Source organism: Colletotrichum higginsianum, chromosome 3, assembly GCF_001672515.1.
Source record: "Colletotrichum higginsianum IMI 349063 chromosome 3, whole genome shotgun sequence".
Classification (NCBI taxonomy): domain Eukaryota; kingdom Fungi; phylum Ascomycota; class Sordariomycetes; order Glomerellales; family Glomerellaceae; genus Colletotrichum; species Colletotrichum higginsianum.
In genome coordinates, this window is record NC_030956.1 from 3,951,039 (window position 1) to 3,964,022 (window position 12,984).

At 56.0% G+C, this 12,984-nt stretch overlaps 5 protein-coding genes across 5 annotated transcripts; 1 reads left to right on the top strand and 4 right to left on the bottom strand.

Annotated features, from left to right (window-relative positions):
* Positions 1-141: 141 nt before the first annotated feature.
* On the bottom strand, positions 142-534 carry CH63R_04714 (uncharacterized protein; the record flags this gene model as incomplete). Its single annotated transcript, XM_018299689.1, has 1 exon — positions 142-534. One exon carries the CDS (start codon positions 532-534, stop codon positions 142-144), a length of 393 nt encoding a protein of 130 aa, XP_018160935.1.
* A 1,057-nt stretch (positions 535-1,591) lies between these two features.
* Positions 1,592-1,876, bottom strand: CH63R_04715 (uncharacterized protein; the record flags this gene model as incomplete). Its single annotated transcript, XM_018299690.1, has 1 exon — positions 1,592-1,876. The coding sequence occupies one exon, from the start codon at positions 1,874-1,876 to the stop codon at positions 1,592-1,594; it is 285 nt and encodes a 94-aa protein (XP_018160936.1).
* Positions 1,877-3,059: 1,183 nt separating this feature from the next.
* CH63R_04716 (Homogentisate 1,2-dioxygenase) lies at positions 3,060-4,632 on the bottom strand (the record flags this gene model as incomplete). Its single annotated transcript, XM_018299691.1, is given in 7 exon segments — positions 3,060-3,191; positions 3,246-3,429; positions 3,491-3,569; positions 3,622-3,873; positions 3,887-4,295; positions 4,316-4,545; positions 4,551-4,632. Coding segments are annotated over 7 exon segments (1,368 nt in total).
* Positions 4,633-9,978: 5,346 nt separating this feature from the next.
* CH63R_04717 (Riboflavin biosynthesis protein RibD domain-containing protein) lies at positions 9,979-10,785 on the top strand (the record flags this gene model as incomplete). Its single annotated transcript, XM_018299692.1, has 1 exon — positions 9,979-10,785. One exon carries the CDS (start codon positions 9,979-9,981, stop codon positions 10,783-10,785), a length of 807 nt encoding a protein of 268 aa, XP_018160938.1.
* Positions 10,786-11,168: 383 nt separating this feature from the next.
* On the bottom strand, positions 11,169-12,894 carry CH63R_04718 (NCS1 nucleoside transporter; the record flags this gene model as incomplete). Its single annotated transcript, XM_018299693.1, has 4 exons — positions 11,169-11,865; positions 11,940-12,314; positions 12,374-12,541; positions 12,608-12,894. The coding sequence occupies 4 exons, from the start codon at positions 12,892-12,894 to the stop codon at positions 11,169-11,171; spliced, it is 1,527 nt and encodes a 508-aa protein (XP_018160939.1).
* Between the last annotated feature and the right edge of the window lie 90 nt (positions 12,895-12,984).

The window sequence follows — 12,984 nt, forward strand, 5'->3', positions numbered from 1 at the left end:
AGGCTCGCTCCCTCTTCTCCCCTCTTTCTCCCTTCCTCTCGTTTGTCCCACCAATCATCTCTCTTTCTTGTCGTCTCTATCCCAGTCGAGGGTTCGGGTATATTCACATCCGCGCTCCACCTCCTCGCTCCCGGCGCGCGCTCAGAACAGGCAATCAAGACAGCAACAGCACGCGAGAGCACCGAGCAAGCCAGCCATGATGCCGCCTCCGGCACCGCTACCGCCGCGGTTGTCCTGGTAGTAGCCGCCCTGCGGCGGGTACTGACCCTGCGGACCCCCTGGCGGGCCGTAGTGAGCCTGGGGAGGGTACTGTCCCGGGGGGTACTGGCCGGGGGGCGGGTAGGGCCCGCCCTGTGGGCCGTATCCCATCTCCGGGCCGGGGGAGTAGTAAGGGCCCGGGTGCTGTCCCGGAGGTGGGGTGCCGTAGCCTCCGGGGCCGCCGGGGGGAGGAGGGGACGAGTAGCCCTGGTAGGCTTGTTGAGGGTGTTGGGGGGGAGGGCCGCCGTACGCGGGAGGCTTGTCGTGGTCGGCCATTCTGGTTCTGGGGATTTGCTTGACGATCTTGTGGTTCAGTGAAGGAGAACGAAGGATGAACGTTCGTCGTCGTAAGGGGGGAGGGTACGTGTCGCTTTTAAAATAAATAAAAAGAGATGGCTTTCTTTTCCCTCGGTCGACGACGTCGGTCAGCAAGGAAGCGCGGTAGGTAGATAGTTAGGCAACAGGGTGTCGCTTTTCGTCAACGCGCGGTGCAAAAGGCGATGGTCGATCGATGGCGAACTCTCCTCGTCGGTCGGAACTCGTGGAGATGTACGGTGTAGGTATGGAAGGAAAGGATGCAAAAGGCAAGAAATGCAGGTGGGAAAGGGAATCGGTAAGGACTTGCCACACCACCCGGGAGAACGTGGCGATGTTGGGGGGGCAAGAGGGATGGGCAGTGAGAGGTGAACGGATTGGATGGGAAAGAGCCAAGCCGCGCACGCGGCGCCAGGAGGCAACCTGTCTGGTGTTTGGGTTGCTTGGAGGGGGCGGCGCCGGCCTTAAGTTTGCAGCGGTGCTCGTGACTCTAGCCTGAAATAGCTTATGCACCAAGTCTCTGGGCGACGCGCCCGTTTGCAACTGGTTGGTTGGTCCTTAGGAACTTTGGGGGGCCTCGGGGCCTTCTCAAGCCGGGATTTGTTGTTGTTGGGGGGGGGGGGGTTGTTTTGCAGCGTATCCTAGTAAATTATGAACTCCGTTCTGCCCCGTCTCCTACCAACATGGCGCGGAATAGGTTTACTGTTGTCGACTCTGCAGCTCGAATCCAAGACGAGAAAGTCAACAAGACGACGACACAGCGACACGGGTGACACAGTCCCTGCAGGTTCGCTCTTTTTTTTTTCATCCCATGTCCGTGTACCATGAAAATCTAATGCAGGACAGGCTTGGGAAGGAAAACAGTGCGTCAAGCAAGACCTGACCCCAAACTCTCCGTGTCTCACATTCGTCCGTCTGTCGCCCTGCCGCCCCGTTGTCCTCGCCGCCGCCGCCCTCCCTTCTAACCCCCGGCTGGAACAGGACAGTCTTTCGTCTCAAAGAATATTGGTCCCACACCTCATCCCGGGGGGCTGGAGCCGAAGTTAGGCACTCCGCTAACCGGACCACATGTTCGCTCATCCTCCGTCGTCGACCCACCGACCGGGGGCCTGCCGGCGCAGCTCCCCGGAGGAGGTCTCGAGACGAATTTCCCAGACCGCACGGCCGCGGCTTCGCTCCGTGTCTCCCTCCCTTTCGCACCTCCAACCTTGTTTGTTCCCGTGAGACCCCGGGGGCGGTTCTGGTCGAAGCTTGCGGCGGTAACGGCGTTAGGAGAGTCCCTGCCCAGTGCCGATGACCACATTTTCGGCCACAGGCTTCGGTATTGCGACCCTCGCGTCGGGTGTCGGGTACATGGACCTCCCAATCAGCAGAACATGTCAACTCCAACGCCGAAACTTATACGTCGTCGACGCCCCCTTCCGTGCCGATGATGTATGTCTTTGACCTGGGGCGCCAAGGGCTCCGTTCGCCGTCGCAACATTCTGCTGGGAAGCTCGCGCCCGATTTTCAAGAGATCACTCACTATATCAGGGTACATCTTTTCGCTACCCGATAACGGGAGTCATGGAGAGGCGGCCGAGTTGATGTATGATTGGCATGCACAATTCCAAGTCTGGAAACTCCGAAACGTTGACGGTACAAATTGGCCCTGGGTATGTCCATTTGCGGGACTCTCAAAGCACAACGCACGCAATCAACGGCTTCGTGGACCAAGACATGCCTTCGTCAGCGAAATTATAGAGGTTGTCGGTTTTCTTATTCAGGCTCATCCAGTCTACTATTCTATTTTGTGCAATGTTTACCCGCACCAAATCCCAAAACCAAGCAGGACCAACATCCCCAAACTCCACTGGAGCCAGGCCAGGCCATTGATTACCCTTCCTCCCTCTGGTAGAAATCCCCGAGCCATTTTTACATTCGTGTCGCTTTGCATTGCTTCGCGTCGCTCGCTGAACCCGATGAATGAGGGAAGACTCTTCGAATTCGAAAAGGATGGTAATGGAGACAATTCGCCGTGTGGATGGTGGAAACGCACCGGCGCCATGGTCATGTGTCAACGGCTCGGTCCCGATCCCAGGGGTGGCAGCCCTCGCCTTCTCAGGTCTTCGTTGGCCTCCTCTACGTGCTCGAAAAAGTGGCCTTGCATCGAGTCCCACAGAGATGCCGGTGGTACTGCAATCGTTGCCGACTTAGCCATTGTCTGCCCCCCTGCCTCACTTCGGAATCAAGGAGCACGCGGTTTCTTACCTTCCAATACCCCGCTTCTCTCCAAAGCATATTGTGTCACCGCGCAATGTGTGCTGATTTGGAACATGAATCCTGCGCCCCGTTAGTTTCAACGCCCTCTCGTCCAAAGGGGGCCGCCCGTACCGAGAAATCCCTCTCCCACACGTTGACTATTGAGCTCGCTGGTCGTCGCTTGAACGAATGCTTCATGCGTTTCTGCATACAAGTCAGCATCCTTCCCTTTACCTTCAGGCCTATCAAGACTTGCCTCCATGGGGCGAGTAGCTTGACTGAAAACTAAGACCACCGGCCTCCAAGTTGCGGCTTGTGCCCTTGTAGTCGCCATACACTACCCCCACAACTTCTGTAGCCATGTTTCTGTGGTAGTACTATTGCAAATTAGCTATACAGAAAAAGATCGGCATCTCCACAAGAGCACCTACGGGAGGTCGATAGGCGTTCGTCGCCGAGGACCACTTCGGCGTGAAGAACATAACATCTGTAGCAGGAACACCAGGTATTTTGGATTTCACCGTCAGGACAGTGTACAGACTAGGATCGGCTTGGTCCTTATCGACAAAGGCCGCGTTGACAAACTTTTCGGCTGCGTACTTGAAGGGCACGTAACTGCATTGACATTAGGCAGGCGGCGAGGGAAAGGGTATAGACGAGATGGGTGTGTGCTTACTTGCCGTCCCAGGCAACGACATCGAATGGGGTGTGGTTTTGCTTGCATGACCATAGTTTCCCGGCCAGCTTGTAGATGACTAAAAGTTGAAGTCAGCCCAGATCATTGCGCCGTGGATTCGATCGCCTTACTCTCCCATTCCGTCTTGTCCATGTCGAAGGAGGCTACGGGGAACTCGAAATCGCGCGGTAGAGCCATTCCGTTGCTTCCAAGTGGTCCCAGCTCTGGTAGTTCGTATCGACTGCCGAACACCTCTTGGATATCTGAATCCATTAGCTGGCGTTCCCAAAACCCTAGGTCGCCGTCGAGTGACTCACAGCCTCGGACTGGACCATCTGGTAAGTCGACCTTGAACCGGATGCCAGCCTGAACAACCACCAGCTCTCCAGGCCGTACCATCAATCTGCCACCAAAGGTCAGCTGAAACGGTCTCCGGAAAGGGGCCCTCGACACCGCCGTTGACACCGTACCTCCCGAACTCGGTTTGGACATCCAGCCTACCAACTTGGGGAACGAAAAGCATGTCCCCGTCATTGCTGCAGAACGCGCGGTTCTTCATCGATGCATTTGCGGTGTACACGTGCACGGCTAGCCCGTCCTTGCTCGTCGGGTCTCCGTGTCCGACTATTGTCTTGAGGCCCTGAACAAAGTCCACACTCGGGCCGATGGCCTCGGGCATTGGAAACGCTCTCCAACAGAGCGCACCGGGAACGAACTCGACATTTTCGTTCCCGGAAGAAAACCGTGACTCGATCTTGACGACAAGCAAGGTCAGGAGGTGAGCACACATTGGGAGGGAGGAGTTCTGTCAACAAAGCCACCTACCTCTGTGTTTCGCGGCATCTTTTTGAGATCTCCATGAGCCACGGAGGGGAAAATGCGGTAAAACCATGCATGCTGGATATCTGCTCGGGGCGCAACAAATGTCGAGCCATTTAACTGCTCCGAATAGAGGCTGTATTTAACCTTCTGCGGGGCGTTGCAAGAACGAGGAAGAGTCCCCGGACTGAACCTGTGAGCTCGAAAACTTTCAGGCGACAGTTCAACAACGTTGACTTACATGGCTTCAGAAGAGAATCTATTCCCAAATCCAACTTGGTAGACGTACGGATCCGCCGGAGCGGGCTCCGTGGTAAGGGCATGTTGGGCCGATGCCCCAAAGCACGGCACAGGGTCTGGGACCTTGGGGTATCTTTGGGAACTGGGCGCGATGGATCCCATGGCCGAGGTTCGTCAGGGCGCGAGGGAAAGGGACGATTAGACCTTGGTGCTTGGACAGAGTTGTTGAATCTTGCAGGATACGGCAGTCTTGTCGTTGGAAACGGAAGGATATTTGGCGCGAAAAATGCGGTGTTCACACTACAGTATTTGTGGCGTCTAGCTGGTCCTTCCTCGAGTCTTGGACCGAGAGCATATGCCCTTACGGCACTAATGTAGATCAATCGACCAGTGGACGGTTGCGCAGATATTGATCTCGTTAAAACAGCACAGGTACACCTACAGCCAAGGTACGTATACCCGATGGATAATCGGGCGAGGGAACGTCCCGTCCATTGCCTGCCGGCGGCAGAAGACAGGGCAGGACAGGACTGGGTTCATGGGCATCTGGCGAGCCCCCACCATGGGCGGACGATTTGCTGCAACTCAAACCGAACAAACCTCCTCGGGCATTGGCCAGATCTCGGGATGTCACCAGAAGGTCGAAACACTAGTGCAATGCCTTCTTGGAATGGGTCGATGTAAGCTTTGGCCAACGGTCGCCCTTTGCAGCACACAACGGCCCTCTTGGGGAACATACCGGACCAAGCAGCCTCCATCTCCTTCACGGGCGTTCCGTCAATGACCGCAACCTGGTCCGGGCTGGGCACTTTCATCCGGGCTCTGGTCGGACAAGGAGCCGAATCGGTCGGTCGTTTTCCGTGCTAGGATCCCGTGCATCGTCTCGAACACCTATCTGCCTCGAAAGATGCAAGATGTGGTATGAATCGAGAAGAAAAGCCCAGCAATGGCAATCCAGCCACGTCGTCTGCTCCAGTTCTGTCCCGCCTGTTCCGCCTTTCTAAACGCGGCCCAATGAGGCTGAGGGGAGGCAGGGCAAAGCAAAAAGCCCACGGCGGATGGGGCATTTGCTGGCAGGTAAAGTGTGTCTCTGTACTCTGTACCGGTGACAACAATATACGGAGAAAGCTGCCGGGTAGAAGATGCCACATCCCTGGTGCCAGAGTCGTAGACGCAATGACTGGGCTTCAAGTGGCGTGCAGAGGGACGCACCTAGACCCGCGGCCGGCAATCGCTAGCCCCAGATGGCAGATGGTACTAAGATTGGAATTCGGCAGTGAGTGATCTTCTGCAGCTCCCTGACAACCTCACTCTCGCTGTGTGCAGGCGGTCAACCCAAACACGTCCGAGACTGACTGGTTGTTGCCAGCAGTCTCAGGCTTGGGACGCAGATGCACATCGTGGTGCGTTCTGGAACGATGCGCGCCGTCTGGCCACTGACCTCAGGACAGGAACGAGATTGTCTCGAGCCGGCCAGGCATCTCGTATGCCGTGCGTACGTATTGACGTGACAAGTAGGAGGCATCACCTCATTCATTCTAGTTAGGTCGTGCAGGGTCCGCGAATACTTTGCGACACGGGAGCCGAGGACTAGGCCACCTCGGCGCCAAGGCAGGCAAGTGGTCGATGAAGGCACTCCCAGTTGTGCCTCTGGCAAATGCCGCTGTCAGGACGGCCGGGTCTAAGCTTGTCTGGTATTGAATATCTCACTGGCTGCCCCTCTTATTACACCTCACAGCCGCCACCGTCGTTCCTTGGAAACTCGTCGTGTGATCCCAAATCGCAAGTGTTGCATGCAGGCTTGATGGGTCACTATGAACGACTCATCCCGGGAGAGCCGGCCTGTGTGAAGTACCCCTCGTCGCGGAGATATGAATGGTCCTTAGTGACCGACGACCAAAGGACCGAAACCCCTTTGGAAGGCAGGCCTTTCTGGCTTGAAAATGCAGCTTTGGTCTGGTAAAAGAACGCAAAACAAGGCGGCACTGCTAAGATGAACGAAAGATGCCTAGTAACGTGCTTTTTCGAGTAAGGACAGACGCAGTGGCTGCCTTCAACTGAGTGACGGTGGGTTCAACTGGAAGCTTGTCCAAACCTGGGAATCGGTTTGGGTGCAGCGGCAGTGTGGATGGCCAAGGAAAGACGGTTGGCCAAGGCCTCGTCGTGGGGTGATAGGCAGCCGAGTGAAGAAGTGCTACCCTCCCCCACATCCGAAGAGAAAATATGGGAGGAATCTAAAGGTTGGTAGTGGTGTTGTACACTGCTTAGGCGTACACTACTTGGGCGTGTAGTTCCGTGCGCAAGGGAAGGGTGTTCTCAGGGGGGCAGAAGCTAGGTCGTCTAGGCGCTTGTTGGAAACCGATAAGACAGCGCTGGGAGGCCAACTCGGGGAACTGCACCGCAGCTGGTGAGATGAAGGAAAGAAGTAACGTAGCGCAGCCATGACAGCTGACTTGGGACAACTCGAGATGAGCGAATGGTGTATGGAGAGTACTGTTGGGTGAAGAGCCATTGGGCCGGGTTAGCAAAGCATGCCGAGTCTGAAGCAGAGATAGGTACTTACTCTCCAGTGTGTAGACGCAAGTAAAGCACAGGCAGGACCCAGGGGGCAGTAGCCTCTTTGGTGCAAAGAACGAGACCGAGTACAGAAAGCACAAACTTGCCGTACCGACTTACACCAATGAATGTACCTCGGGCTCTCGCAATCAAGCCACCCAAGTAGGAATAGGGGGAGAGACAACGGAGCCCGAGACAGTGCACAGCTGCATGCGTGTGCATCTCTAACGACAACATGAGAGCAATCGTGATGCCATACTGCAACCCAGATGACATCGTAAGGTTCTTTCGTATCATTAAGACGATGTCCCAAGTCCTAAACCCCTCAACCCGACCGAATTTGGCATCGACCTTCCCGGAACGGAGAGTTTCGACGATTGAGATTGGGATGCAGGCGGAAGTATCTCGAAACGACCGATCCGCGAAAACTCGGCAGGTTATGACGGCACGCCGGGTGATTTATCAGTTGCCATTGGCACGGGAAAACAGCTAGGTCAAAAAGGTTAAATGCCAGCCCAGGAAGGACGGTGCTTGAGGCATCTCACCTTGCAAGGCGTCCCTCTGTAGAGGAGAAGGTAGGCCGGCCTGTGCGTGCCCGCCGTGACGAATCTTGGTTCTTTTTGGCATCTCCAAACCAAGGCCAAAGCCAACGCCAGCCAGGGCCCGACCCGTGCCCATGACGCCGCTGCCTGGTCTCCTTTCCCGCCGGGCGGGTGGTGCGAAGGAGGTGGTCAGTGCGAAGGGGGTGCCGTCTGTGCGGGTTCGTCTTTGGCAGCTTGCCTGCCCGGAAGCCGGTTCTGTTTGCAACCTCTCACCTCGTCTCCTCCCTGCGACGCTGAACTAACCTAGTTAAAGTTCACGTCCCAGGAGGGGCAGCCCTGGGCGGTATATGTGCAGGGCAGAACGGGGGCAGGGCAGGGCCAACAAGACATGGGGAATGAGTCCCATGGGAAAGGCAAAGACGACTTCATACTCGCTGCATCGCCCAAAACCCTTTTGCTTTGCATCTATGCATCCGGGCAGGAGGAAGATACCAAAACCGCCCAGGACAAGGAGACAATTGCCCGGGCAATGTGGCGAGGGTTGCAAAGACAAGGTGCTCGACAGGGTTGTTGGTCTCGAACAGAGTCAACCGAAGCTGCTCCAGAGACCGACTTGGCTGACTTGCAACTGTGACCCGTTCAGCTACCTATTCAAAGTTAGTCGTCTTTTGCAAATGTCGCCGGGGTTCCTCTCCTGCCCCTCACGAACGTCGCTGCCGCTAATACGGACCGGACTACCTTACTTGATTCAGTCCGTGGCAGCCGAAGCGAAGGACAGCCTGCTCGTGCCGATGTCGTCTCTCGCCTGTCGCCTGTCGCCTGTCGCTCATCCAGCTCTGAGCGTCTCCATGTGGTATCCACCTTCCCGAGGAATCTCACGTTGTTGTGGGGCGGTCGGCTATTGACTGATCCACCACAACAAAGTCCAGCGTACGGATGCCCAGTGTAAGCGAATGCCGGCCGTGGTGGTCTCGTGTGTGTGTGTGTGTGTGTGTGTGTGTGATGGAATGAGAAGGAAGGGTACGGCTCTCTCTCTCTCTCTCTCTCTGTGGCTGCTACGAGCTGAGGTTGAGTGACGGGGTATCGCAACTTCCCATCCTAACCTGCACTTGCACATCGCGCCTACAGCTTCTGCATCTGCAACTGCAACCTGCTTTGCATCGTTCGCCTTTTTTCGTTATCCTCTTCTCCAACACGCACACCCGAGACTCTGTCAATCTACCATATTCCACACACGAGCCCCCACGAAGAACGCCTGACGCAGAAATCGCCAGCCGTCTGAGTCAACGTCTCAAATTTCTGCCCAGACGCCCAGCACTTGCCTTTGCAAGGCAAAGAGGGGAGCCAAAGTCACCGACGCTGCACTCTCACATTTTCGCTTCCTTCTCGGCTCTGCATCGTGTTTCGGGCCCTTGAATCAACCTTGTCGCAAAACAAGGGAACATCGACGCGGACAACTCTCCGCTGCTCTGGGTTGGGAGGGAACACGTCTTCGAACCGCATCATCGAGGCATCCACTTTCTGCAGATCCCTAAGTCAAGAAAGACTCAAGACTGCAAAAGCGTCTACGTCCTGCTTGGTGCGCCCAAAGTCCAAAGTGCAAGGTACACGGATACTCGTACTTGTACCAGGCGCCAGAGTTCCTACACCGTCACAACCACACCTGTTGCGGCCAAAGTAGTTCCTGCCGCCCTTTGCCCAACCTGCTTGTCGGGATATCTTTCTCTTCAACGCCAGGCCCTTAGGCAACCATCCTGTATCACCTTGCTCGACGTGGTTTGTCGTTACTGCCGTGCTCTGCGGTCGTACTTCCAACATCTGCTGGTTTCAACTCCTGCCCTGTCATCCAAGCTGCTCAGAGTTCTTCCTGAGGCATACGCAACCTTGATTCGTCTGAAGCCACACGGTAGGTTCACTCTCAGGCATTCGGTTCGGTCACTCGGACTTCCTACAAAGTTTTGCGTTTCGGTACCTTGTTCGGCTTCGTTCCGGCAACCAGCCTCTCGATATCCAGCTGTCGGTGAGCCCCTTCAGTTCACCACCCGATCGTTCGGCGAGCAGATCGCTGGCGCACACGTACCGTGCTTGGCAAGGGAACCATTCTGAGCTGTACTCTGTCTTCTGATAGGTAGGCCGACGTGGACACTGTTGGCGGTCTAGCCTTCCAGACGACTAGGGGCACCTGGCCAGTCCTGGAAGAGACACAGTATCTCTCTCCTTTTGCGCTACACAAGGAGCTGCAAATTGCATAAACTTGAACAGATCAGTCCGTCGCGTTTGGCAACTGCCACTTGGCCTCCAAAGTCCACGGAAAAGACGACTTCGACGACCATGGCGGAAACGCTTCAAATCCCGGACGAGGATGCGGCCTGGCTGTCTCCGCATCTGCCGTCAGAATCTGCCATCCAGTCAGCCGGGCACCAAAACCGTCCATTCGTCACTCTGACCTTTGCCACATCGTTGGACTCCTCACTTTCACTCGCTCCTGGAGTGCGTACACGCCTCTCCGGTCCCGAATCCAAAGCTATGACGCATTACCTGCGTCGCCAGCATGCCGCCATTCTCGTTGGAGTCGGGACTGTCCTTGCCGACGACCCAGGCTTGAACTGCCGCATCGCAGGTGCGGGTCTCGACGCTCAGCCTCGACCCGTTGTACTAGATCCTCGCGGCCGGTGGGACTTCACCGAGCATAGCAAAGTTTTCGAGATCGCCCGAGCAGGCAAAGGACTCGCGCCTTTTGTTCTCGTCGGGGCGGCGGCTATTGATTCTGAGAGACAGCAAGTCCTGGAAGCCCACGGCGGAAAGTTTGTCGTTCTCGACACCCAGAAGGCTGAGCCCCGTTTCAATTGGCCGTCCATTCTCTCTGTCCTCCATGACGAAGGCTTAGACAGCGTCATGATCGAAGGAGGAGGCCAGGTTATCAACTCGCTACTGAGTCCCGAATACCACCAACTCGTCGACGCTGTCATTGTGACCCTTGCACCCACTTGGCTTGGACGCGGTGGCGTTGTCGTTTCCCCTGACCGCGTCCACACCTCGGAAGGCACGCCCATGCCTGCTGCACGACTGGCCGATGCAGCGTGGCATCAGTTTGGAGAGGATATTGTTCTTTGCGGCAAACTCAGGCGAGGCGACTAGGTAAGACTGCCATCCCTTATGCGCCAAAAAAGTCCCATCTAACCTGGATTGTTCTTTGCAGTACCGGGGGGGGCCACTACCTCGAAGCCATGGAGGATCCTCGCTAGCTCAACAACCGGCAATGTGGCCAGGTTATTACCTCAGTGAATGGTCAAGCAGGTCGCTAACGGCAACACCTCCTCCCCGCTTGGACGCCCGAGAAACGGTATCATTTGGATCAAGTGTCGAGACTGTCCTATGATGTCAGGACCTTGCGATATCAACCTGCCCCTGCTTCCCCACTGGAGCGCTTAACGAGAAATACGGTCTATCATACCTCGCTTGCCTGGGTGTATCCCATTTTCCACCATTTGTCCTTTCGTCCAACTGGATGTCCAATCCATTCAGATGCGCCCTCGCTTTCTGACCTCCAACCACCTGAATGGAGCATAGAAAATTGCCGTCAGCACAAACGCCGAAATGAAGCCAATATCTCCCGTCGTCCTCGCAATCGGTCCCGTGAACCACGCCTGGTCCATCCCTGGTATTGTGAGCCCGAAGCTCAACACGCTTGCACCGATGGCAGCGAGACCCGAAGGCAGCATGCGGGCGATATTCCACGCGGCATGATCATATGAGTCGTAGTCCATCCGGCGAAACAGCACCAGCTCCTCAATGATGACCGCATCAAAGCAACCGGCCCAGTACCCGATCAGGCCCAGAAAGTTTCCAAGTGAATCGGCCCATGCTTCGGCTGCGCGAATGGCCATCGGTATCATGATGCTCAAGGCGACGACGACAAAAACAATCCGAGGAACCTTTGCGAAGATCGGAAGCATCTGCTGCATACAGAGAGCGGCTGAGTACATTGAGGTTGCAATGTTGCCGATAACACTCAACGCAAGGACCACGAGCACAAACTTGCCAAAACCGCCGGCAGGGGTTAACATGGCCGCCATGACGCCCCCAATGCCATAGGCGTCCCATCCTGACTTCCACTCGGGAACGTTGTTGAGCGCACCCCCAATTGCCGCGCCCAAGATAAGAAGCGGAACGGACGGGGTTATGATGCCGAGGTAAATATACGAAAAGATCCTGAGTCTACAGACGGTCAGCAGCTAACCATCAGGGGGGTAGATGCAACTTGCTTGGTGGTCTTATTGGGGTCGTGGTACGCGGTGAAATCCGATGCTGTGCCGCCAAAGGTGATGAAATATCCCGCCATGAGACCTCCATAGTTGAGGATCTGAGCTGCTGTCGGCGGGGGCGTCTCGGCCTGCTTCCACAAGTGTTTTCCACCGCAGCCCACGGCAATGACTATCGCGACCAGATTAGGAAGCCACTGCCAACGCTCCCACATGTGAAGGGCGCGGTACCCGACGAAAGAAGCGGCGAAACTGACGAGGCATGCGATGACGATGCCAACCTTAACGTCGATATGGCCCGGGTTGACGGCTGCGAGTGTCTGGCCCCCAACTATTGAGGAGGAGAGGGAGAAGCCGGTTACGGTAGCGGCGTTGAGGAGGAGGGGGATGGAAACGAGGTAATATCTGGACCGCCAAACATTCAGCGAGAGTTCAAACTTCTCAAAAACGACGCATCAACGTACCCAAAGGAGTATCTGGCCTGGACGAGCTGTCTCAATCCAGTATAGGAGCCAGCAATGCCCATGAATGCCGGAGGCACACTGGTCAGCAACGCAAAGAAGATGATCACCAGCGAAGCGTCTCTCAAACTTAATCCGAACTGAGCAGTGGCCAACGCACCCGTTGGGATCCTGCAGACACGCATCTTAGCTGACCAACTCATTCCGGTATCGACAAGGACGGTATCGAAAACTTACGGCAGCAAGCAAAGCAAGCTGGTGAAGAAAACGGTGAAGAGGTTGCTGTAGTTGGTATTGGTCCGCGCCTCGAGGGGCACGGGATGGATTCCATTCTCCTCGACGCCGGCATCAAGCAGTCGTTGATACCATTTTGGAGTTCGAACGCCGTCTTTGCTGCATACCTCGCCATCCTGGACTGTCGACAACTGAGCAATGCCACCATGGGTCTTGGAGACGGGAGATTGACTCTCCATGTCGTACGTCTCTGCCGTTTCCTTCTGCGTTGTCGAAGTCCAAGAGGACATGGCAGCGGGCTCCTGATGCGTGATTTTGGGGATGGCTAGGCGACCACCTCGTTTCTGCGAGCTCGCTCTTTTTTGCGGTACGAGTGTAAG